The sequence below is a fragment of the Sarcophilus harrisii genome, chromosome X, assembly GCF_902635505.1.
Source record: "Sarcophilus harrisii chromosome X, mSarHar1.11, whole genome shotgun sequence".
NCBI lineage: Eukaryota > Metazoa > Chordata > Mammalia > Dasyuromorphia > Dasyuridae > Sarcophilus > Sarcophilus harrisii.
Window position 1 is genome coordinate 5,353,460 of NC_045432.1, and position 26,198 is coordinate 5,379,657.

At 49.2% G+C, this 26,198-nt stretch overlaps 1 protein-coding gene across 4 annotated transcripts; it reads left to right on the plus strand.

Moving 5' to 3' along the window:
* Positions 1-110: 110 nt before the first annotated feature.
* FAM50A (family with sequence similarity 50 member A) lies at positions 111-16,610 on the plus strand. 4 transcript variants are annotated; one of them, XM_031944734.1, is made up of 13 exons: positions 112-281; positions 10,747-10,831; positions 10,990-11,089; positions 12,030-12,166; positions 12,829-12,905; positions 13,217-13,283; positions 13,590-13,651; positions 14,008-14,084; positions 14,450-14,504; positions 15,179-15,227; positions 15,391-15,479; positions 15,618-15,728; positions 16,221-16,610. In XM_031944734.1, exons 1-13 carry the CDS (start codon positions 171-173, stop codon positions 16,227-16,229), a joined length of 1,029 nt encoding a protein of 342 aa, XP_031800594.1. In that variant the 5' UTR covers positions 112-170; the 3' UTR covers positions 16,230-16,610. The 4 variants fall into 4 exon arrangements, with proteins under 4 accessions (XP_031800593.1, XP_031800594.1, XP_031800596.1 ...); XM_031944736.1 differs by lacking the exons at positions 112-281; positions 16,221-16,610 and adding exons at positions 9,510-9,612; positions 10,514-10,650 and having other exon boundaries at positions 15,618-15,982; XM_031944733.1 differs by lacking the exon at positions 16,221-16,610 and having other exon boundaries at positions 111-281; positions 15,618-15,982.
* Positions 16,611-26,198: the final 9,588 nt, after the last annotated feature.

Genomic DNA, 26,198 nt, shown 5'->3' on the forward strand with positions numbered 1-26,198 from the left:
AGGGAGGGCCTCGCCCGAGTTTCGTCACGTCCTACGCTCCCGCCGTTCACGTGATGCGGGGCAGCCATCTTTGTGACGTCATCGCGGGCCTTTAGGCCACCGCCCACGGAAATCGAATCGGCTCTTTCCGCTGGCTGCCCAGCCCAGAAGGCCGCAGAGCGTCTGCTAGCATGGCCGACTACAAGGGTACTGCCAGTGAGGCGGCCCGCGCCATGCAGCTACTGAAGAAGCGGGAGAAGCTGCGGGAACAAATTGAGCAGATGAAAAAACGGATCGCTGAGGTGAGGGGGAGGAGGGGAGGGAAACACGGGGAAGGGAGGTGCCCAGTCCCAGCGCACGCGCGCTGGCCGCTCTGCGAAGCCTTCGGAGGCGGAAGCGCAGCGGAGCGCTGGGTTTGCGCATGCGTGACGTGAGCCACCTTCTGGAGAAGGGAGACCTGTTGACTGAGTGCGGCCATCGCTTCGCGGCTCCCTTCTCCCGTCGCGCGCCCGGGCCCGGGCTTAAGGACGCGTTATGAGTGCCGAACGTAACCCTGCTCTCTTCCGTGCTACGGCAAGTGCCGAACGCCAACCAGAGTTGGAACCGTCGCTGCTTGTGGGGCCGAACCAAGTGAAAGGGTCTTTGGGATGAGATCGTGTTGGCTCGTGGTGTTGGAAGCCTGAAGAGGGCCCGGCCCCACCCCCCACCCCCCCCCGGCCCCTCCCCCCCACCCCACCCCGGCCCTCCCCACCCCACCCCGGCCCTCCCCACCCACCCCGACCCCACCCCGGCTTCGATTGCACTTTGCCCTTTGATTGCCCTGAGCCGGCACGCGTGGCCGCCAGGTGGCAGCAGAGAGCTCTGCCGGGCTCCTCTGGAATAGCTGTAAACCTAAAGTGCCCGTCCTTTTTAGCCTCTCCCTTGGCTCATGGAGTTTTTCCCCCTGGTCCCGTGATTATTCTGCTTGGTTGTCCAAGGACTTGTCCACTGGGCTGGGATTAGGGCGCTGCATTTCTGGGGCTGTATGGGCCCTTCCTCTCCTGGTAGTCGGGAGAAGCTCCCGGATGTTCAGGCGTCCCCTCCAGGGAACGGAGTCTGGGTGTCTGGAAGTAACCCTTGGCGCTTTGGGGCGCTGGTTTTCATTCTCCCCGCTCTCCCTTTGTGTCGTGATTTGACTAATATTCTATTTCTACTGTATTTGGAGATACCCTTAATGCCAGAACTAGGAAAACATCCTTTGTAGAGCATATACCTCCCGTGCTGTATCGTATTGTTGAGGTTCAGAAGACACCCCAAAGGTGGGGGGGGGGTCACAGACCTCTGTTGACCCTGAGGTGTCTCTAAAGAATTTGAAGGTGGGGCAGTTGGGTGGCGCAGTGGCTAGAGCACCAACCCCGAATTCAGGAAACCCGAGTCCAAATCTGGCCTCAGACACTTAACACTTCCTAGTGTGTGACCCTGGGCAAGTCACTTCACTCCAAGTGCCTCAGGAAAAAGAATTTTTAAAAAAGAATTTGCAAGCCTGAACCCAAATCCAAGTCAAGGGGCAAAGTTTATTGTAATGTTAATCGAAGCAGCTGAGTACCAAAAGGAGTTGGCAAAGGAGAAAATCCGATACAGCGTGGTAGATATATGCTCTGTCATAGGAGTCCTGAGCCTCCCAGCTCTTGCTCAGATAAGAACTCAGCCTAAACATTTCAGGAAGGCAACCCTCCAAGGGTGGGTTACCAACTTCATGATCCATTAGGCAATCAAATTCAAAACTCAAAAGTATATCAGTTATAGTCCCAAGAGATTTTTATCTCTAATAGCAAATTCTGCTAATCCCAGTTTGGGGCTAGAGCCATTATTTTTAAAAGTTTACCAGGACACACACACACGTAGCAGATTTTGTTTAACATGTTTTATATGTTTAAACTTATCCTGGTACAAGGATAAATCATTAAACAAGCTTATAGATTCTGAGTAAACACATTCCTTTTTTAGGAACCATAAATCCTGAACAGGCTCATTTCTCAGAGCTGATAACCTTGCTTATCCTGATGGTTTCAAACAAACAAACAAACAAAAAAAACCCCAGCAAGCTTACAGATTAAGGGGAGTTGAGAGAGACCCCAGGGAAGAGGCTGAGCTTGCTGTTGGCCACCCCAACTGTTCTTGGTATTTTCATGGACTGTGCTGTTTGATCTCCCCCCACTCTGTGAAGGGGGGAAGGTGTTGCATACCTCATACTGATAAGGCTTTCACTTGTTCCACACGCCATAATTACTAATTTTGGCCTGAACGTGACAATAACTCCAAATAACAGTTTTTGGAATTTTAGAATTTTCCTAATAGCTAAAAAGTCTCTTAAATTAGTTTCCCTTTTGTTTTAGGGAGAAAACAAAACAATTCTTCAAACTGAGATAGAACCGATTTTAAAATGGACTTAACTTTAGTTCATGAGGTTCCCTAAATTCTAATGAAATGTTCCAGACAAACTGAACTGCCATTTGGTTATTTCCTAATTCACACAAGCCACTTCTGTTTTGTGGGCCAGGAAAAGGGTTAAGGGGCCAGTTTTTACTGACCTGGCCTTCAGAAGTCTGACTCTAGATAACTCAAAAGCAGACTCTTTGTTGCCAGTCTTTAAAGTAGGAGCAAACTGCTTTTCTGTTTTCCTAAAGTTCCCAGACTTAAATTTTCTGGTAAGGCTAGCAGTGCAAATAGATTCCAATTGACATGTCTCTTTGGTGGGTTTCCATTAGAGCTCCCTTAAAAATGATTTTACTCTCATCTCAAATAACATTTCCAAATTACTTTAAACACACATAGAAATCATTTACCTCATCCTTCACATTGTAGGTCACATCTAGAAAACCTGTAAAGTTAACAAATATGAAGCAATTCTATCCAATAAAGCAAATGAGTTTCATATAGCATGTTTTATGCTAAGCACTTTTGCAGTCATGTCATCTTCACAACAACAATCGTTATTTCTCTTTACAAATCAGAAAACTGGGCCGAGTTAAAAATAATTTGCCATAAACTACAGAGCTAATACATATCCACAACTCAAACAGAATGGGGGCTTGCCAAATATAGAGGCTGACTGGCTTTCTCACCTCACACTGCCATGCTGAAACATTAGGGATAGTTCTTTAACATTCTCTTTTCTCAATCTCAGCTGAGATGAGAGGAGTTAGCAGAGGGGTTTGGGCTATATTGATCTTGGTAGCAATGCCCCCAACTGAGACAGAATCAGGACTCTGGGGAGTGGAGTGGAGAGGGTCCCTTAATACCTTCTGGGTGCTTTTCCAAAGGAGCAGAGTCCCAAAGGGACTCTGCACAAGATAGGAGTCAAGGAAAGGTTAGCAAAAAATTGCTATTTACCTAGGTTGTTTTTTCTTTTTCTTTTTTTTCAGAATGGGGGGAAATTCTGGAATTATCCCTAATGTTTCAGGAATTTTTCTTGCAATCTTAAAATGATTAATTGCCAAACTTACTAGTCATAAAGTCTCTGGCCCCAGGATAGTCCTAGATCTGCTGGTCCGTGACAACCAAATTCCTGCAACCCCTCCTCAGTTCTACCTCTAGTTCATAAAATCAGCACATCAGTGAAACACTTCATCTTTCTGTCTTTTTCCTATAAATGTATCTTCTTGCTCCTGGCCCTTTGCTAAATCCTTTTGGAACATAACCCGCTTCACTTGGAGTTACAATTACAATAAACTTTGACACCAGCCTGCGACCCCCCAACCTTTTGGGGTCCCTTCTCAATCTCAACATTTGATGACCCGGGTCAGGGAGAGTCTGGCCTCCTCTAGTTTGATTCCTTCCTAGTCAAGGTAAGCCGCCCATTTTTTTTCCTCCCTCAACCCCATAGCTGGGACATCCCAAGCAACTGGGAGCAGGCTTGTCTGAGTCATCTTGAGCCCCAAGTTCAGCAAGTTTTCCTTGACTGGGGACGCCCAGACTTGGAAATTCTTGCAATTTTCGGCAAAGTCCCCGGAGAACCTTTGCCACCTATCCTGGGGCCAGAAGACTTTAAAAATCATTGACAGATTGTCAGAACAACAGCACTTTAGGGTCAGAGAGTCTCAGTATACCTAATATATATTCCCTAGAGTCTAAGGGAAGAAATATTATTCTATTCCTAGGCCAGAAGACTTTTGCAATCATTGACAGACAGATTGCCAGAACAATAGTACTCTAAAGTCGGGGGGACCTTGGGATCACTGATTCTAAGGCCAGAAGCCTTTAGAATCATTGACAGAGTGTTAGAACCAAAGCACCCCCAGGTCAGCGGGACCTCCCCACTGCTGCCTCCCCTAGAAGCTATGTTCCATCAGTATTGTGTATGTACATGTAATCAAGACATCCTCGGTGGGTGACCATGAGGTCCAAAAACAGTGCCCTAGGCATTCCCCCACACAATCTATTTCCCAAAAGGGTTTAAAAGTATGGGCAACATGCTGGTCTAGGAATGTAAGGACTAAGAGAAACAGTTCCTGCCCTTAAGGAATTAATTTGGGAGTAGATAGTAAAGAGTCAGATAGTCTCCACCCTCAAGAAGCTTCCTTTCTATAGCAGGGCTTCTTAATTTTTTTTCCCCCTGGTAACCCTTTTTTGCCCAAGTAGTTTTTACAGATTCTGGGTATATCGGTATATAAAATCAGTATGCAAATCAAAGATTTACTGATGATAAATCATGGAACCCCCCTATGTTTTATAAGACTGGGTTAGCAAACCAGTTCAGGAAGCTGTACGCTAAAGCACTCATTTGTTCCATGTTTGTCTCCTGAAAAGGCCCATCCTGACTTATTTGCCTTTTTGAAAAAAGCTACATCTTGACTTCTTAGAGTATTTTTTTTTTTTTTTAAATAACCATACCTTGCTATAAGATACCCTGGGTCCTTCCTTATCTCTCTTCCATTTTACAACCTTGTAGACTATTAGCCTGCAGTGAAACCCTACATTTTCAATACATAAAGCTCTCCCCAACTTTTTCTAATTGCTAGACTCTCTCAGAATTTGGTCCATCTGTTTTGTCATTAATAAAGTCTTTTGTGACTATTTTTTTTTAAAAAGAGGAAGCTAGGGCTCAAGAGAACAATGCATCCAAGCAAGGTTGTTTTGACTTGGGACTCATAAGAAGGTAATTGGAAGCCTAGGGGAGGTGATTCATATGCCCTTTCTCATAGCAATGAAAATGTTGATTTGATTCCAGTTTCCACAGGAAGAGGTAGGAAGGAGAAAGGTTCTAAGCGTACCCAGGATTGGAGGTATTATACTTGGCAAGGAAAATAGCCAGAGAGGACTGTTAAGCTGACTAGTCATGATGGATCACGGGGATTTGCACTCACTCCCTTGTCTGGTTAATGGACTCCCAGGGTGTCTTGTTAAGTACTCCCAAACCGTGGCCTTCTTTGAGGCAAAGCTGATAGCTAAGAAACTGTCGGGGGGTTAGGATGGTGAGAAAGTACTGGTTGTTGAAAGAACTGAACCTGTGTAACCTGGAAAAGACTTGAGGGGCTAGTGGTATGGAGTGCACAAAGTAAGAGGAATTCCACTTGTTCTATTGGGAGCACTTGGTGGGATTTGTAAAGAGATGCATTTAGGCTTCATGTAAGGGGTAAATTCCTACCTCAAATGGAGCTGGGGCTGTTGAACCTGACTGCAGATTGGCTTTGAAAACTACACTTTCCCAGTACACTTCTTCTCGTGTGTGATGTTTCCCAGTCCCATTTCTCTGCCTCTGACTTCAGCATTTGAGGGATCTCAAAAGTGAAGGCAGGATAACGCTTGCCTGTCATCAAATCAGTCTCGGATTAGATGGCCTTGGGCTGCTGTGGCCCACCAGTGAGATTCTGCAACAGATATTTTTCTTTTGTTCAGAACAGACTGGCGGCTACTTTGGATCGCATCTTACCTTTTAGAGGGATAAATTATTACCTATTGGTAATATTTAAAATGCTGTCGAAAAGCTATCAAAGCGAACATTATACTGTACAATGCCATTTGAAAATAGATTACAGAGAAACATTATGATGCATTGTATGCAAATTGATAACTCCATTGCTTCTCCCAATATTCTTCCCCAGAGCTCATTTTGGAGTACTGCCTAATTCCTATTCTCTATTCAGTGTTTGTGGCCCTGACCCATTTGCTCCCCTCCCATCAGGCTAGCCTACCTGGGATGACTTTTTAATTTAAATACTACAATGTCATTAATGGGATCCTAGGGCCCTCACCGGCAGGTCCCCTTCCTAAACCAGAGGCTGACAGACTCATGATGTTTCTCAGACTTGCCAGCTCTGGCTATTTGAAAGACAGAGGATCAATTTTCAAAGGATGTGATAATGATGATAGTGATGGTACCATTCTTATTGTCTAAGTCTGGTCTTAAGAGCTCTCCCGATCCTACAGCTTGTTGAATGACCCCAACCAAGTCTCAGTTTTTTCTGGCACTCCAAGAGCTTAGATGAGTCATTTGGAGTAGCATTTTGCCACCAGGTAATAACCCCCTCAGTTGAAGGCCACGGTGCTAGAGGGTGTACGGAGGAGTCCTACACCAAAAGCAAATCTCCTAACCCATTCAATGAAACACAGTTCAGTCTGGCTCTGTGAATGAATCGCCACTTTGATAATAAGATAAAAGATCCCTCCCCAAAAAGTTGGAGGCCATAGCCATTGAGGTCATAGAATACACCTGATCAGGGGATCAGGCTTGCTGATTAGATGCTATTGGAAGTAAAGTGCATATTTCAGATTGTTCTCCAAGTCAGTTAGCCATTTCTTTATTCAGTTGAGATTTTAGTTGATAATCAACAGAAATCTGGTACCAGTTGAATGTCACTAGGCCCTCTCCTGTTCAAATCCTCTTTCCATAGAGCCATTTTATATGAAATATACCAAGATAAAGTCAAAACGGGGACATGATATATATGAAAGGCCAGCTCTCCTGGTCAAGGATCAGACCCGAATCCTGTTCCTTAACCATGTCACTTAGAGAACAGTGAGACGATTGGCCCAGATCACCTAATGTCAGAAGCTTCACTCCATGACCAAGCTTACTGATGTCACTGCTACAACTAGTGATATCGGATTAATTCCCCTCCCCCCCCCATTTAATAGATGAGATACAGGGATCAATACTAACTCTTTGGGGGAGGTGTAGTTAGCTCTCGTCATTAAAAAAATTTTTTCTCTCCAAAAGTTTGAGTTCATTCTTGGGCTCCATACCATTCTTAAGATGAAATGAGACACAAGGAGCATGAAAGTAGCTATTGTTTCTACTTTCTGCCAAGAAGCCAGTTTGATTTGACCACAAGGCCCTGTTAGTAACCACCTCCTTGGCAGAATTTGCAGTGTGAAACCCCATGGAGATTCCAAGGTAAAAATAGGTATTTTTCTCAGACATTGCTGAAATCTCCTGATTTTCATTTGGGATTTTGTGGTGAGTATCCTCTTCTTCTTTTCTCCCTCCCCCCCCATCAAGCAATAAGGATATACATTTGGACCCGGTAAAATGGTGTCCACGTGGCAACCTCATTTATGTCATCCAGCATTTCAGTCAGGGAGCCAAGGGTGTCGGGCTCTATGACTGAATTGCCCCCCATGCTAGGGCCATTGCTGGTATGGATAGAGGCTGACTTACCCAATAGAATCTTTGTGTAATGCTGATCACCTCTTCCTGCATCCTGGCTCATTGTTTGGGTTGGATGGCATGAAGCTGATGCCATTGGCTAGATTGTCAGGGCACCCCAGACCCTTTCCTTTTGTGTTTGGCTTTGTCCAAGCTGACTGCAGTAAGAAGTCATGCTCAGTGCAGTAGGCATGAAAGCTTTGTGATTCCTGCTGATGTGTCCATCTCTCATATTCCGATTAAGGAATCTTTTAGACAGGCTAAAGGCTTAAACTTTACCCATGGTGTTACCCAGAGATCTAGATCTTCAGATGAAAGGCAACAAGTTCTTTGGTTTCTTTTTGATAGATCAAAATAGGCAGAGATGATGGACACACCTTTGGATCATCACTGTTTATATACCATTAAAAACAATGGTTAAAATAGGACCCTCTGTCAGGGGTGAAGCTAGGTTGACTCATTATCACCACAGCATACTACTAGAAATGCTTGCTTTAGCAGTGAAAGAAGGAAAAGAAACTGAAAGGATTAGAGTAGGCAATGAGGAAAAACAGACTATTACTCTTTGCAGATGACATGAAGATATACTTGGAGAACTCTGGAGAATCAAGTAAAACAGACTAGTTGAAAAATTAACTTAAAGTTACAAGATAGGAAATGAACCCACACAAATCATTAGCATTTCTAGATATCCCCAGCAAAGACCAGCAGCGAGAGATGGAAAGATAAATTCCATTTAAACTAAGTGGAGACAGTATAAAATACTTGCCAGGCCCAAGCTAGGAACTCTCTGAACAGAATTTCAAAACACATTTCCCACAGGTAAAGTCAACTCTAAATAATTGGGAAAACATTCATTGCTCATGGGTCGGCTGAGCCAATATAATAAAAATTCCATTTTTACCAAAATCACTTTACTTATTTAGTGCCGTACCAATGACACTATCAAAAAAATGATTTTATAAAGCTAGAAGAATGATACCAAAATTAACCTAAAACAACATAAGGTCAAGAATATCAAGGCAAGCAATGTGGGGGGAGGAAGTGAAGGAAGGTGGCCTAGTCATACCAGATCTCAAACTGATAACCATCAAAACAATCTGGTGCTGGCCAAGAGATGGGGATAGATTAGATACACAGTGGTGACTGATTATGGTCATCTAGTGTTTGATAAACCCAAAGAACCCAGCTCCTGGGACAAGAACTCTATTTGACAAAAACTGGGAAAACTAGAAAGCAGTATGATCAAAAGTAGGTTTTACATAGTATACTAAGATGAGGTCAAAACGGGTACATGATTTAGACAAAGATACCATAGGCAGATTGGGAGAGCCAAGGAATAGTTTACCTGTCAGATCTATGGTTAAGGGAAGAATTTATCATCTTATTTTTTTTAATAGCTTTTTATGTACACGTTATATGCATGGGTAATTTTACAGCATTGACAATTGCCAAACTTTTTGTTCCACTTTTTCCCCTCCTTCCTCCCCACCCCCTCCCCCAGATGGCAGATTGACCAATACATGTTAAATATGTTAAAGTATAAATTAAATACGAAATAAGTATACATGTCCAAACGGTTATTTTGCTGCACGGAAAGAATCAGACTTTGAAATAGTGTACAATCAGCCTGTGAAGGAAATCAAAAATGCAGGCGGATAAAAATAGAGGGATTGGGAATTCTCTGTAGTGGTTTGTAGTCATTTTCCAGAGTTAGCCGGTTCAGTTCATTACAGCTCTATTGGAACTGATTTGGTTCATCTCATTGCTGAAGAGGGCCGCGTCCATCAGAATACATTCTCATACAGTATTGTTGTTGAAGTATATAATGATCTCCTGGTCTTGCTCATTTCACTCAGCATCAGTTCCTGTAAGTCTCTCCAGGCCTTTCTGAAATCATCCTGCTGATCATTTCTTACCGAACAATAATATTCCATAATATTCATATACCACACTGATGGGCATAAGGGAAGAATTTATGACTCAACGAGATAAAGAGCATTATGGTACGTAAAATGAATAATTTTGGTTACATTGAATTAAAAGGTTTGTGCACAAGCTCAATCAGTGAAACCAAGATTAGAAAGAAAGCAGAAAACTGGAGGAAAACAATTTTACAGCGAGTTTCTGTTAAAAGCCTTTTTCCCTCAAATATATTGAGAACTGAGCCAAATTTATAAGAATTCAAGTCATTCCCCAATTGATAAATGGGCAAAGGTTATGAATAGGCACTTTTTAGAAGAAGCTTTAGCATATGTTAAAAATGCTCTAAATCATTCCTATTAGAAAAAAACATATGAAGACAACTCTAAAGTATCCACACCTCTCAGATTGGCCAATATACTAGAAAAGGAAAATGGCAAATGTTGGAGGGGTTGTGTAAAAATTGGGACATCAATGCAGTGTTGGTGGAACAGTGAACCGATCCATCCGTTCCGGAGAGCAATTTAAACTCTGCTCAAAGAGTTATAAAATCGCATACCTTTTGGCTCAGCAATATCACTACTAGGTCCATAGCCCAAAAAGATTTTTGTAAAATAAGAAGAAAAAGGACACCTATGTACAAAAGGCTTTTGAGATTAAGCCAAGGGCCTGAACTCGGGAGTATTGCCTGGCTGAGAGGGAAGAAGGTGGATTTGGGAGATAGAATCGACAGAACTAGGCAGCTGCCTTTGATCTCTACCACCCCTTCCCTCTTCCTGACTTGACTTTACTGGAATGCATATGTAGGAAGGAGGAAGGACACAAAAGGCTTCGAGAGGTGGCATTTGGGGCTGTCGGGCACAGGTTGGGCAGGTCAGAGGCTCCAATTGGGATTGGAGCCTCTGCAGATCCCACCCATCCCTCACAGGGAGGAAAGGGGTTCTTGTTCTGTGGGAAGTTCTGGTGGACATTTTCCCGACGCAGGAACAAGGAGAGTCAGAGGCTGGAATCGGGGGCAGGAAGAAATCGGAGGGGCCGATGCCCCGTTTTGCAAGTCAAGAAACTGAACTCCTTAGAGGGAAAAGGACTTGTCCAGAATTCCCAAGCAAGCCAGTGGCAAGGTTGAAATGAGAGCCCTTCACTGTCTTGATTCCATTAGTCCTTCTGCCAGTTTGTGAGTTTGGTCGTCTTTCTGACGGCCTCTGCTTTCCTTACAGGAGAATATCATGAAGGCAAACATTGACAAGAAGTTCTCAATCCATTATGACGCAGTAGAGGCTGAACTCAGATCCAGCACTGTGGGTGAGTAGGACATGTGCCTGGAATCCTAATGGGTTTTCTGCTGTCTTTCTAATCTTGCTTTCACTTGCTTTCACAACATAAAATTATTCATTTTATGTACCATAAGGCCATTGCCCATCGCCTCAGCTCTGTCCTTACCAGTGTCCTTCATCCGCCAGGTCTTGTAACCCTGAATGACATGAAGGCCAAGCAGGAAGAGCTGGTGAAGGAGCGGGAAAAGCAGCTGGTCAAAAAGGAACAGTCCAAAAAATTTTACCTGTGGGTATCCTGGTCTTCCTCATGTGGGCTAGGGGAGTAGGTAAGAGGGAGGCAGAGAAAGTTCCCCCAGATGCCCACTGAGGCAGGATGGGGGCAGCATTGGGCTGCCCAGGATTCTGAGGGACAGTGAGCTTTCTCTCTAAGGGAGACAGTTTTCCTTCCTTGGAAAGAATTAGAGTCGGCAATGAGGAAAAACAAACCATTATTCTTTGCAGATGACATGAAGACATACTTGGAGAACTCTGGAGAATCAAATAAAATAGATTAGTTGAAAAAGTAATTTAAACAAAGTTACAAGATAGGAAATGAACCCACACAAATCATTAGCATTTCTAGATATCCCCAGCAAAGACCAGCAGCGAGAGATGGAAAGATAAATTCCATTTAAACTAAGTGGAGACGATATAAAACACTTGCCAGGACAAAGCTAGGAACTCTTTGAACAGAATTACAAAACACATTTCCCACAGGTAAAGTCAACTCTAAATAGTTGGGAAAACATTCATTGCTCATGAGTTGGCTGAGCCAATATGATAAAAATTAGATTTTTACCTTTGGCACAAGCTTATAAAGCTGTAGTTATATACCGTAGGCCTTGAAAAATCAACTTTTTGATATTTAGTTTCTTTATATTCATAGTATACCTGTTAACCATTCTTCTCTCTTACGAGTACATTCTACCTTGAGTTGTAAACAGATCATACATTTGCAACGCTAGCTCCTTATGCCCCTCTGGCCCCCACGGCATCCCTTATTACAGTGAAATGCGAAGAGCTGCCCAGGGATTCCCTGACTCCACCCCAGATAGCTCCCTTAGGAGACGTTGCTGGCGGTACGGGTGGAACCATACAGAGGAGCTGCTAGCAGGCCTGGGAGAGGTGGGCGGAGGGCAGGACTAACACGGGGGCCACTGGCTAAAGCTTATTGGATACCCTTCTAGAAAGCTAGAGAAACTGCGAGAAAAGAAATGCAAGAAGGAAGACAAGCAGAAGATCTCTAGCCTGTCCTTCTCCTTGGATGACGACGAGGAATTTCAGAAAGAAGAGGGCGATAAGGATGGTGACCCGCTACAAGAAAGTAAGAACAGGGAAATGCCCAGAGAGGGACGGCTGAGTAAGTACTTGCTGAGAGAGGGAAGGGAAGCAGGCTCCAAAGTCGAGCAGATCAGATCGAAGCCCATTTCCGAACGTAGACCTTGCTCTCTTGGAGCCGTGAGTCTGAGCGGACATCCCTGTGAGAAATGAGCTAGCTTTGCAAAAGTTGGAATGATTAAGACAAAGCAGTGTGACGAATCACCAAACACATAGCGTGTGATTTTGCAGTTGAAGTGACATTGAACTGGATCTTAAAAGAGTGCTAGGATTTAGTTAGCCAGAAAACGTGGGGAGGGCTTTCCTGGGGCCAGGAGCAAAAACGGCAGAACCTGCTTAAGATGTGAACCGTTTGACCCACATGTATAGGAGAGCACTGGGAAGGTCAGGCTGGAAGATCATGTTGGACCTAGGTGGTGGATGGCTGTTATTGTGTGATTGTATGCCATAGGCAATGTATGTATGAACGAGAGCAGACGTGGTTCCTACCTTCCAAGAGTAACAGTCGAAATGGTAAGGAAGATCTATATAAATAGCACGGAGTCTTTGTCAACGCATATTGGTTGGTGCTTAAAGATTGTCCTGGCAGGTGGGGGAATCGGAGTGACTGGCACTAGATGTTGGTGATATACATCTATTTCCCTACAGCGATTCCTTTAAAGAAAAGAAAATTGGGGAAGAACCCAGACGTGGACACAAGCTTTCTTCCGGACCGTGACCGAGAGGTAAACCCAGCCCCTTTGTGCCCGAGTTCCTCTTGAGTTGGGAAGCCTGCCTAGCTTTAGGGTATTGGTGGTGGGAGAGCCTTGGTATATTGAGGTAGGAGGAATTGCTACTCACTAGGCCCCCCTTTTCTTCCTCTTTTTAAAGTATACTTTATTGATCACTTCCGTCTTTACATCCATTTTTACACTCACACACTTGCACACTCACTCCCTTAATTGAACCCTTCCTCGTGATGAAAATTAGCTAAAGCAAGCCATATAGCGGCCACATCTGTTAATACACTGTTCTCTTTTCCCATTTTCTCCCACAGGAAGAGGAAAACAGGCTCCGGGAGGAACTTCGGCAGGAATGGGAGGCCAAGCAGGAGAAGATCAAGAGTGAGGCGTCAGACTATCCAGACAGACATTATTCCATACATGCCCGCCTCTGTGGGACTAAGCTTCAGGGAGGGGGGGGGGGGTGGGGAGGGGGGGGGGGGGCGGTGGGGGCGAGTCGCCATCCTAGTCTTCACGGAGGGTACGACGTGGTAGTCTGGGTTCCCTGAAAGAACCTCGGGGATTCTGCCCAGATGGGAAGGCACCTTTCTCCAGTTGTGACTAGAGGGGGTGCGAAATATCTAAATGTAGATATTTCATGGTACTTCTAAGTCTGGAGCCAAGAAGAATGATTTTTGCCACTTCTAGGTGAAGAAATTGAAATCACGTTTAGTTACTGGGATGGCTCTGGGCACCGGAGAACCGTGATGGTAGGGATGGTTGCTACCTGGGAGAAACAAAGGGGGAGCTTAGATTTACTGCCCTTAGCTGTCCCGTTCCTCAGGCAAGGCCCTGGTTTGAGACTGATTGCTTAGTGTTCAGCAAGGAGCAGAGGAGAGGGTTGTAAAATGCAGCTCGAGCTAGGAAAGGCCCAAGCTGTCTATGGGTGGCTGCCCCGTGGGATGCCCAGGGGCGGGCCCGGCCCTCACCTGGGCGCTAGCTAGAGCACAGGGCAGAAGGGGGAACCGTCGCGCGCTCCTTTGCCCCCTCGCCCTCAGACAAGCTCTTCCTTCCTGCGTCCCTTTTTCCTTCCTCAATTGTTTTGACTCCGCGCTGCCTCTGGTAGATGAAGAAGGGGAATTCGATACACCAATTCCTGCAGAAAGCTCTGGTGATCCTGCGGAAAGACTTTAGTGAACTGAGGTCTGTTGGGCCCCAGACCAGGAGACAGCACCTCCGATTGTGTCTCCCTACTTGTTAAGTGATGCTAATGCGCTCACGAGAGCAGGCCAGAGCCTGGCTCCCCTTGTTCTCCTAGGAAATGTGTGCGCTTTAGCAGGGGCCCTCTGGAGCCAAGGGCCCTGCCTTGCCTCTGTTGTCCAACCGGAAGATGTGACCGACTTTTGACAGATCCGGCTGGGTCGGCTGGAAGGCTGGTGGGAGATGGAGCTGGACATGTGGTGGGGCTGCCCCCACTTTCTGGCTAGCCTGATTTCTCTACTTGGGGAGGGAGGAGGCTGGGGAAGGCTCAGCCATGCTGCTAACTTCCTTCCCCTACTTCCCCCCAGGTCAGTAGGAGTGGAGCAGCTCATGTACATCAAGGAGGATCTGATCCTTCCTCACGTTAGTGTTCCTTCTCCTGGCTCCAAGGGATCCTTGGCAAAAAATGGAAAATAGCCGGGGGGGGGGGGGGGGGGGGGGGCCGGGGGCCTGGGAGCCTCAGGCTGGGACAGTCCCAGGCAAGCTGTGGTTTGACTTAGATGGATGTCCAAATTGGTCCTGATGGCCTCTCACGTCAGTCTAGCCCTTCATGGTTGACTTTCCTCAACTTTCTCTCTATTCAATAATGTATCCCTGCATCCTCACAGTCCTTTACAAATGAGAAATAGAAAGCTTGTAGTGTGTCCAAGGCCACGTAGCTAGCTTAGCAGCGGGAGTAGGCCTGGGGGCCCGGTCTCAACCAGTAGGTAAACAGCGATCAAGCCCCTGCTGTCTGCCGGGCCCGTGCTTTGGGCTGGGGATACAGCAGAGACAAGAACGGCCCCTTCCCTGGAGGAGTTTTCCAAAGCCAATTGAGTGCCCTTGCCCTGACACCATATGGCTTCTTAGCAGCTCTTGCCTCCCTTGGGAATGTACCAGGGGATGCTGGGTAGGGAATGCTGACTGGGCATAATGGGACTGATTCATGGAAGTAATGAGGAACCAGTCACCGTTCGCATCCTGCTGGAACCTGTTTCCGGGCACCACCTCTGCCAGATGCTCCAATGACCCCTCACTGTTTTCTTGTTGACCTCCAGCATCGCAGCTTCTATGACTTCATTGTCACCAAAGCCAGAGGAAAGAGTGGTGAGTGAGCCCACAGGGGTGGTAAACTCCGGCTCCTTTGGACGCTCTGAGCCTCTAGGCTGCTGGGGGGGGGGGGGGGGGTCAGTTTTGCATCCACAGCCATGGCTCCTGCCTGTGGTAGGTACTGGCCACCTTACTGATACAGGAAAAATCTGACTTCCAGCTGCTGGTCCCCTATCAGGCCCACTCTTTAACTTTGATATGCATGATGACGTCCGGCTGCTCAATGATGGGACAGTGGAGAAGGATGAGGCGAGTGGACAGGGTTGTCTGGTAGCTGGGACTTGAGGGTGGGGTGGGAGATCTCCTTGAAAGCTATGGATGAACTGTGCAGAGGGTGGGGCTTAAGTGAGGAATCAGCTTGAGATCTCTGGCACCTTTTCCCCTCAGTCACATGCAGGAAAGGTGGTGCTGAGAAGCTGGTATGATAAGAACAGACATATTTTCCCAGCCAGCCGCTGGGAGCCCTATGACCCAGAGAAGAAATGGAACAAGTACACGGTGAGGAGCTAGAAGTTTAGGGCAAGAGGGCAGGGGTTGGGGGGAGATTTGGGCCTTGAGGGCAAGTAGGAGCTGCCAGGTGACGCCCCGTGGGCCGCTCAGCATTGAACTGAACTCAACAGACTGCTGTTGCCACCCTGAAGGGTAATATGGGGACCTGGGAGAGGTGTGTTGGGCACGGTCCACCGGGCAGCTACTAAGCACAGGACCCTTTCAACCCCACCCACAGTTACATCTAGCCTTCTGATGGCTTGTTTCCCTATGTATACTTATACATTGCTCCCAGCTCCCTGCACTCATCCTCCACAGCCTCACAAGGAAAGAAGTCACAATCTTGAGGTCTGAACCATATTAATGATACGTTTATTCTCTGTCTCTTCTGTCTCTCTTTCTCTCTCCCCCCCCCCCCCCGCCTTCTCCTTTTTCCCCTCTCTCTCTCCCCCCTATGACTCGCATCCCTCTGCTTCATTGCCCTCCACAAACCTCCCAAAGATCGTTTGAGCACCTGTAAAAGATAGTGCGTAATCTCTGTCACCTCATCTCCATCCTCATCCACTCACCCTCCTTTGTTAAGCCTGACACGGAATGTTCACAGCTGTCTCTACACAGCTTTCCTTGCCCTCTGCTCTTCCTGTCCCTCCTTTCCCTTTCATAGAACTTCCCCCTTCCCACCGGTTTGGTTTCTTTTCCCCCCCCACTGGTTTTCTAATGTCTCCAGGTCCTTTAGGTCCATCTGGGAAGCAGATCCTGGAACTGGCGCAGATTAGGGAAGCTGTGACAGAGTTGATTCCTGAATTTCTACTCTCTAAGTCTGTTACTTACTGTTTGTTACTAGTACGTTTCTTATTTCAGAGTAAATAAACTTTTGTGTGAGAACTGGAACTCTTACATTCTGATCCCTGAGTTGAACAAAGTTGAGGGAAAGAAGGAGCACAAATGCTTTTTCTAATTTAAAAAAATGTGTTTTCACTCTAGTTACTTCTGAATACAGCTCATTCTTCTGCCATCATCCCACTGGGACTGGCCATTAATTTTTTCCTTGTAACAGATTCATTCAATCCAACATTGATTAAGCCCCTACTGTGTGCCAGGCACTGGGATACAAAGATGGGTTAAAAACCAGTGGCCTCCCTTGAGGAGCCCACAGCCTAATGGCAGAGACAACGTGCAGATAAGGATTTTTTTTAGCCATAGATGGGCTACATGGGACATCGGCAAGCAGACAGAAGGCGTCAGTATTAAGGGGGAGCAGGAACAGTTTCCTGGAGGAGGTGGGATTGGAGATGGGACTTGAAGGAAGACAGGAGATGAGGATGAGGAAGCAGGAGAGATGGGCAGCCAGAGAAAAGGCCCAGAGATGGGAGGTCTTGTATGTCAAACTCCTTAATTTCTAACTATATAAGCCTTCCTCTCTTACCCAGAAAACCATTCTTTATATTCTAAAAAAGAAAAGAAAACAAAACCAACAGAAACCCATAGGTTTAGTCCAAGTGACCAGATCAGCAGCTGTGTCAGAGTGCAGTGCTCCCCACTTCTTAGCTCTTCCCTAGGAACCCAGCTGGCTCATTCTAAGAGGAATCTTTGGCTATCCAGCTTCATTTGCTCTCTGCAGTTATATTTTGTTGATTGGTTTTTCAGTTCTGTTTACAGCCTCTTTGTAAGTTTTCTTGTGTTTCTTTGAAATCATCGTCATCCTTTCTTATGGTCCAATAATAATATTCCATCACATTCATTCACTGCACTGTGTTCAACTGTTCCCCAGTCAATGGGTATCTACTCCCATTCAGTTCTTTGCTACTACAGAAAGTGCTGCTGTGGAGATTTTGGTGAATGTGGGACCTTTGTTTGTCTTCGACTTCCTTGGGGCATCTAAAGAGGCAATTAGGTCAAAGAGGACGGACCTTGTTCCAAAGTGATTGGCGTTAGCTTCTTTGTGGTGGTCTTTAATGTCATCCTGATCTCTCTCTAGCCACTGGAGCCAGATGACTCTGGAGGGGAAAGGGAGGCACTCACTTAAATCATTTACTTGCATGTCATTGATGTCATGGTCCTCTTCGAGGACAAATGATTTCATCATGTAGTTCATTATGTAGATCATTCTCCTGCTTATACTTAACTGCATCAGTTAACACAAGTCTTTTCATGATTCTCTAAATTCCTCACATTTGTCATTCCTTGCTGCATGATAATATTTCCATTCCATGTGACCTTTCTGTCTTCAACATCCTTGGGATACACACACACACACACACACACAAATGAGATGACTGGATGGAAGGAAACCACGGGGTACCTAAAACAGTCAATCAGCAAAGCTTTTTAATGTCAAACATGGTAGAAATATATGTTAAATCTAATATATGCATACATATTTATGCGTTTATTGTGTCACACAAGAAAAATCAAACTAGTTAAAAAAAACCCAAAATGCAAGCAAGCAGCAACAGAGAGAGCGAGAATGCTTTGTTGCATTCCACACTCAGTTCCCACAGTCCTCTCTCTGGGTGTGGATGGCTCTCTTCATCATTGAGCAAGTGAAAGTGTTGTTCAAGTACAGTGTTGTAAATACCATATGAAGAATAGCAAAAACACGGTCCTTGCCCTCAAAAGCTCATGTTTGAATGGAGACAGCATCAAACTCGCTGTACAAGCAAGGTAGATGATTGTGTAAGAAAGGGAACTTCGGGGAAGGCTTGAGCAGTTGGGATGGGGACTGCAGGAGGGTAGGATCTGGGCTATCTTCAAGGAGGCTGGGGAAGGCCCAAGCTACAGCTAGCGAGAGAGCAGGAAGTTGGCTGGGAGCCTGGGGACAGAGGTCAAGTGCCGAAAGACTGGAAAGGTAGCAGAGGACTAGTTTGTGTGTTTGCAAAACCGAGGTGAGGGTTTATAGTGGTCCTGGACGTGATGGGGAGCCACTGAGGGGAGGGGGAGGAGCAGGCCTGCGCTTCAGGAGGACCACTTTGGCAGCTGAATGGATGTTGGACTGGAATGGAAAGAAACAATCAACAGTTGGAGCAGTAGATTGATAGGCTGGGGATCAGATGGCAGCCTACACCAGGATAGTGGCGATGGCATAGGAGAGGAGATGTCTTCAGAGCTTTGGTGAAGGCCAAAATGACGAGTTGTCCAGTCAAGTTCAACTCTGTGACCCCATTTGGCATTTCCTTAACAAAGACGCTCGAGTGCCATTTCCATTTCACTTTACAGATGAAAAATTCCAGCAAACAGGGTTAAACGACTTGCCATGGGCCACACGGCCAGGAAGTGTTTCAGGTTGGATTGGAAGTTAGGAAGACAATCTTCCCGATTCCCAGCCCACTCCTCTGTGCGCAAAACTGCCTGACTGCCCCAGAAATGACAAGACATGGCGGCAGATTGGACATGTGGGATGAGTCCCAGCGAAGAGCTCGGGATGCCGCTGAGTTTGCAAGTCTAGGTATTACATTGAAATAAAGGAACCGTGAATCATGCAGACAGCAGTTAAGCAGTGCATGCCGACTGCTAACAAACGAACTGAGATTCTCCACGGCCAAGGACCCATGAATGGGATTGGCCAAATTAATATCCAGTTTGCAAGGAAGGAAAAACAAGATGAAGGGGTGAAGACAACTGGTTTCTTGCTGAAGTAGGAGATTAGGAGACACGGCGGAGAAAAGGAAGAGTTGTTTTCTAGCATTCTTTAAGTTGGGTGACTGGGGAGGGCGGGTAATCTTGTGGTGGATAAAGGTAAAATAGAGTCACTGATGCCATTTCAATATTACGGTGACCAGGAGGAGGATGGTGTATCCTAAATAGAGATGGGAAAGTTGGGAAACGACGCAGTTTGGGGGAAAAAGAGACCGAGCTCTGTTTTGGATATGCTGACTTGGAGATGCTAATGGGAAATGCGCTTGGAGATGCCCACGAGGTAACTGGTGATGCCAGACTGGAGCTCAGGAGACTGAGCTGGGAAATCATCTGGTGAGGATGATCGTTGACCCCATGGGATCTGATGAGAAGCAAATTCTGAAGAGGAAGATCCAGGGGGAGAACGTGGTCCAGTTTTCTGCACTGTAAAATGGGAATAACGATAGTTCCCACTTCCCATGGTTGCGAGGATCGAATAAGGGAATCTTTGTAAAAAGCGCCAAGCACAGTGCCTGGCACATAGTAAGTGCTCATTCCCTTAACTTCTTGAGAAGAGAGAATGGGCTGGGATCACTTGGGCTTGCTTGCTTTGGCGAGGAAGAGATGGGGGGGGGGACATCTGATGAGGGAGCTGGCTGCTACTAGCCTGTGTGTGTGTGTGTGTGTGTGTGTGTGTGCAGTGAGGCAAGACTCAGCCCAGAGGACTGGGGAGGTTTGAGAAGGGATGGAAAGGTTCAGAAGAGCCACCGTCACCATTGTTTCCAACAGCCCACAAATAAGTTAGGGTGGCAGGTGCTGGGAATAATCCGAGGTTAGGGTTTGGCAAGTTACGATCAGCAAGAGGATGGAGGCTGGGGCCCCCAAAGGGACGGTGTTGGGGTTGAGTTGGGGAACGAGGGCTGTGATGGAGTCGGGGCCCGTCCGATGACTTGGGAAAGAGGAGAGGAGGAGAGAGCGAAGGGAGGCAGGAGGATGAAGGATGCAGAGGGAAAGTCGAAAGGAGAAAACACAGATTCATTCCTGAATGTGAAATGGGCGTCTTGCAGGATAAGGTGAAAAATGGGAGATTCCAATGGACCTCTTCAGGGGCTGAGGGATGGACGCAGGGAGAATCTGGAAATGGCCATGGGCAGGAGGAGGAACAAGGGGGGGGGGGGATGGCGAGTGATTATCACCATGAAGGAACCTGCGTTCCTGCAGAGTCTGAGGGTAGAAGGAGTGGGAAAGGAAAGGGTGGAGGTGAGAAAAGGCTCCCCGTGGTGCTAGGTGGTTCTTTCTCACTTTCCCAAAAGTCACCTCCTCCCTGAGGCCACACCGGAACAAGGCCGGGCCCCAGCTGGCCCGGGGCGGGAGTCTGCCCGAGAGGAGCCGTGTTGCCCGGCCTTGTCGGTCCCGAGGCCCGAGTCTCCTGTGCCATTAACTCCCGAACACCCGCCCGCCTGCCCGCCTGCTGATGGGGCCACTTGGAGACTGGCCTTGCCCTTCCTTCCCTTCCATGTTTGTCACAGCCCACACACGAGCAAAGCTGCTTTCTCTCCCTCCGTTCCCACTCACCCCCTTGGAGACAGCTTGGGAAGGGGGCCTGTCACAGAAGGGCTCGGCAGCCCACTTGTTTCCGTGCCCTCTCTTTCTGTGTCCGGCTCTCAGTCTGCCTGGCTCTGTCTCTTTCTCTCTCCAGTGTATAACGTCTCTGTCCGTCTCTGGGGGCTGTCTGTACCTGTCTCTGAGTATGTGTCTGTGTCTTTCTCTGTGTTTCTCAGTGTGAGTCTCTGTCTCTCTGGAGGTTTGAGTGTCTGTCTCTGAGTGTGTGTCTATCTTCTTTCTGTCTTCATCTTTGTGTGTATGTGTGGTCTGTGTCTTTGTCTTGTTTGTGTCTCTGTGTCTCTGCCTCTCTGTCTCCTCATCACACACACACACACACATACACACACACACACACACACTCCCCCCCCCCCAATGACCAGGCTGCCCCCTTTGGGGGGCCCTCCATCACCCTTCTCAGCCAGGAAAAGGCTCCTCTGTCACCCTGGCCGGGCCCCGAGGCTGTCCCCTCTCCGCAGAGCTGGCCCCAAGGGCCCCGGGGTCCCCCATGAACAATGGGCCTTCAGAGAGCCCCCCGCCCCCGGCTGCCCCTGCCACTCCCCAGCAGGCCGGCCCAGGCTGGGTCTCCCGTCTGACCTGCCCGTCGCTTGTGAGAGTCCAGAAGTGTGTGAAATGAGGAGCCTGGGGCCAGAGCGGCCTCCTTGGGAGGGTGGGCGGAGGGGGAGAGGTGGGGCTGGGGGCGGCCCACTTCCTGCTCCCAGCCTTTCTTCTGAAGCCCCAGCTGGCTGAGAAGTCCCCTCTTCCCCTGAGGACCATAAGGCGGGCTGGGGCCAGACCTGGGCTGGGGGAGGGGAGTGGCCGCTGGCCCAAGAGTCCCATGATGTCAGTGTCCCGGGGGGCCAGGGATCCCTGCCCCAGGAGCAGCCCCTGACAGAGGCTGCCTCCGAGACCTGGTCTCTGCCACCTTATTGGCGGCGGCGTTCCTGCCTCTGCCATCCCCCCTTCGCCCCTTTGCCCTGTATTCCCCCACTCTGGGTTGGTGGGGAGAGGCAGCCCAAGCCTGGATAGAGAAGGGCAGCAGCGGGCAGGGGCTCGGGCAGGAGGGAGGAGGAGGGCCTGTGCCCACCGGCCCCCGGGGTCACCCCCTCCTCCCCCATCACCGTCCCGTGACATATGCCAAAAAGACAGAGAGCTTTTCTCTTTTCTGTGTAATGGGCTCAGCAGAAGGGGGCCTTTCGGTCTCCAGAACGCTGAAGTGGCCGCTGTTGGCACTGCTGCCCTTGCCCTCCCCTCCGGGCAGGGACCTGGCACCCCGGACCCCTTGATTCAGGCCACCCCACTTACAGCAGAGCCAGGAAATTGAGCTCAGAAAGGCCTGAGATGGGAAAAAGCTGAGACCTGCCCCCCCCCCCATATCCTGCTGATGCTTGAGCCTTTAGGGGCTGCTGCGGGAAAAGAGCCAAGTGCAGGGCAGTGTCCCCGGCAGGACCTTAGGCCCCGAGAGCCCTGAGGCTGCATGTACAGCGCCAGTCCCAAGGCTGAGGGCTTGAATGGGGCTTTTGTGTCTGTCCTCAGAGCCCCCAGGGAAGGGGGGGGTGTATACTACCCCCCCACCACTAAAATGCCATTTGAGCAATCCAAGGCCCCTCAACTGGGACAGCAGGCCGAGGCTGGCCTAGTTCCTAGGTTTGGGGGGAGGGCAGCCGGGCACCGTGAAAAGGGCCCCCCGAAATTCTCTAAAGTAGTGGCTGGAGTCGGCAAAAACCTATCAAGTGGCTGTGGGATCCATCCTTTCCAGCAGCAGCTCCTGCCCCACAACCTGGGCCCCGTAGAAACTGAGAGCCACAGGCCTCTTAGCGGCGGCAGGAAACTGGAAAAAGCCGATGGCTGGCAGCTGGGGGCCGGCCGAACAAGCCGCGTACATGCGGGTCGTGGAATAGGAGTGCTCTGTGAAAACCATGAACAAGCTTATTATGGAAAGGCCTGGAAAGATTTCCTCGAACTGATGCTGAGCGAAAGGAGCAGAACCGGGATCGCATCGTGCACGATGACAGCCAAAAGGGGCGACCGACAGCCACCAAAGGCTTGGCTCTTCTCAGCTTCGGGGATCCGAGGCCATCTCCACAGACTGGAACAGAAATGCAGCTGCAGCCAGAAAAAGAATAAGGGATTGAATGTAAATCAACACGTGCTAGGTTCACTTCTTTTTTCTGCTTTTTTTGTTTTTTTAATCTCACCCTTGGGTTTCCCCCTTTTGCTGTGATTTTTCTGTCCCCACATAATTCTTAAAGCGATGTGGACTAAAAATAAGCTTACTGCAAGAAAAAAATGACCGTGCTGATTTCAGAAAAACTGGAAAGACCAACAGGAAGTGCTGCCGGGTGAAGCGGGCGACATCAGGAAAGCCTGTTCACAAGAACAGCAAGATGGTGGGCGATCATTGCTTGAGATCTTCAATCTCAAGATGGATTCGCACCAGTGCCTACGACTTGAAACGGAGAAGGCCGTCCTCTCCGGAGAAAGAGCCGGGGAGACTGCCGGGGAGCAACGCTGACTATCTTCACTTGGGTTTTCTTCTGGTGTTTTTGTCTCGTGGTTTTTTCATTGTGTTCTGATCTTTCTCTCCCGACACGACTCATTTGGAAATATGTCAACCTGATAAATGAACAAATAAACGAACAAATAAATGAAAGAAAGAAAGGAAAAAACAAAGTTGGCCACAAAGAGCTAAGTGGTCAGCAGGCTTACCTGTGGGCCTTAAACTAGGCCCTGGGGCTGAAAGATGGGAAGCCCAGCTCCAAAAGCAGACACAGTGTGCTAAGCTGGAAGGGCAGGTGAGTGTACATAACCCCCTTCTACAGCAGTTCAAGGGCAGACCTCACCTGGGATGCTACAACCAAGGAAGGCCTCCAGGAGGTGAGTGGGCCGAGCCCGTGCCAGACGTGAAGGACGGTGCGGAAACAAGAGAGGGCGGGCCGGAGCCGGCCACTGCACTGGTGCCCAGCGGAGGAGTTGGCTAGGACAGGGCGAATAAAGGTTGTTCCTCCCGTTCAGAGGGTTGCGCCATCACTGGCAACATCTAGTCTTGAACCCGAAATAAATTTCTGTGAGACCCAAGTCATCAGCCTCTCTCTTCCAGAGTCCGGAAGCTCGGCAGCAAGAGCGGCGATGCCCAGGATGTACCGGCACCTTTGGGTTCCTCCCAGTGTGACCCAGCTCCGAGCCTTCCCCAAGCACCTGCTTCAGCCCCCTCCGAGGCTCTTAGGAACAAACTTCACCCCTGACCTTTTGAGTGGGGGGTGGGGCAGACATCCCGGGAACTCGGGTCAGCTCAGCTGCAGAGACGGGCACTGGCCAGACGTGTGCCAGCTTCTCGGACCCGCAGCTGAGAACTGGGTGCCAGGCAAGCGCCAAAGGTGCCTGGCGAGCTCTCCCATTGGACGTGCAGGCCCCGCCCCTAAATGTGAGGGAGGGAGGGAAAGCTGTAGGTGGCAGGGAAGAGGGGAGAAGGAAGGAGGAGGAGGCGGAGGGGGCAGGGAGAGAAGGAGAAAGCACAGAGGGAAGGGGGGGAGGGAGGAGGAGAAGGTGGGGGAGGGGAGGAGAAGGGGGAGGAGGAGGAGAAGGGAGAGGGGAAGGAGAGGAGGAAAAGGTGGGGGAGGGGGAGGAGCTCTCTGAGCACGGCTGGCAGTAAGATGAGTAAGATGTAGTGGAAATCCTCTAGCCAGGACACCTGGGACCTTTAGCCCAGCTCCGTCTCAGGGAGAAAGGGTGTGAGTCCCTGGCCTTCTGAGCCCCTCTTTTCCCTTGAGGTGCAACAGAACAAATGTCATTGAGATCGGGGAGAGTTGGGGAGAAAATCTGGGCAGGGGGCACCGCAGAGCTCTGGGAAGGCCCGTTCCCAGTCAGGAAGGGGCCGGAAATGGAGTTTCTAAGTGGAAACCACGTGACCCAGCAGCTCCAGTTCTAGTTTGTGTGTGTCTAGGGAGGGAGTGGAGTCCAAAGGCGAGAGGAGGGGAAGGGGCTTCAGCATGAGAACTCCCTCCTCCTTTCCTAACAGAAAGCCGGCCACAACGAGGGAGAAGCGGAGGGTGTGGAGGCCTGGGAGGGTGTGGAGGCCTGGGAGGGTGTGGAGGCCTGCGGCTGGGCTCGAAGCCTTGGCCCCAAGCCCTGCCAACAGCTGCCCAGCTGCAGCCCCCCACCCCCACCCCAGCCACCGCAGGCTGCCCCCAAATTGGAGGCTGGGACTGCTTCCCTCAGGCTATTTCCAGCTCGGCTGGCCAGCTTCCTCTGGGGCGGCTCCTGGGCCCCGGGCACGGACAGAGCTCACCCTACATGACCTTCGCCCCTTCCAGGAGAGAGCCGCCCTTGCCCTCTCCCCGCCTCGAAGCCGCTTTTCTCAGGTGCCACGAAGCTCCAGCGCGTACTTGACACCTCAAAGATGACCCAGATAAAGGATGTTGTCATCCCCATTTTGGCAGACACAGGCTGGGGAGGATAAATGACTTCTCTTGGATGACCCGGGATCTGAGGGAGGGATGGAAGGCCTCCTGCGCTGTCCCGCGCTTCCTCCACTGGTCCAGAGGGTGCTGGCTCTCCCTCTCCCTGGCCCCAGCACCCGGCCGGACAGGGCAGGGGTCCCCCCAGCAGGAATCAGTTCTGGGCAGACCCCAAATGTGGCAGGCAGCCCCTCGCCCCGGCAAGGCCGGGGAGCAGTTCCAGGCGAGGGTGGGTGCGCAGAAATGGCGGCATGGATTTTTGAGGATTTGAAAGCTCTTCCAAGTGTTTTTTCCGCCTGTCGATGGGAGGAAGGGGGACAGGGAGGAGTTACAGGATCGGAGGGCCCGAGTCTGGTGGTTTGGGGTGAGTGTGGAGGGTGGTTCCCCTCGTGTGGGTGCCGGCTTCCTGACTCTCCCTCCCTCTCCAGCCACGTTTGCTGCGCGCAGTCACCCCTCCCTGCCGTAGCCTATAATGAAAGGGCCACATATTTCAGTCACGTGGGGCTCACCGCCGAACCCTGGCCCCGGCATAGCCCCAGAAACCAAGGGCCGAGGCCCGCCGGGTCAGGCGAGCGAGCCGGGTGGAGCACGTGGAGCTGGGGGGCCCAGGGAAGGGAGAATGGGAGACCAGACAGGGCCGCGGCAGCCTTCTTCCCGTCTTGGGGATTCTGCATTGGCTCAGAGGACCTGCCCAAGCCTTCCGAGACTTCAACCGCTGGGCGGGCGGCCGCCTGAGGAGGACTCTGACAGCCATCTTGGAGGAGGAGCCCAGAAAGGAGCTGCCAGGTAGAGGCCGGGCCCCAGA

Coding starts and splice junctions, on each gene's coding strand:
- FAM50A (XM_031944733.1), top strand. CDS start 171: ATGGCCGACTACAAGGGTACTGCCAGTGAGGCGGCCCGCGCCATGCAG. Junction 12,906..13,216: donor TTCCGGACCGTGACCGAGAG/GTAAACCCAGCC, acceptor TTTCTCCCACAG/GAAGAGGAAAACAGGCTCCG. Junction 15,228..15,390: donor CAAAGCCAGAGGAAAGAGTG/GTGAGTGAGCCC, acceptor TCTGACTTCCAG/CTGCTGGTCCCCTATCAGGC.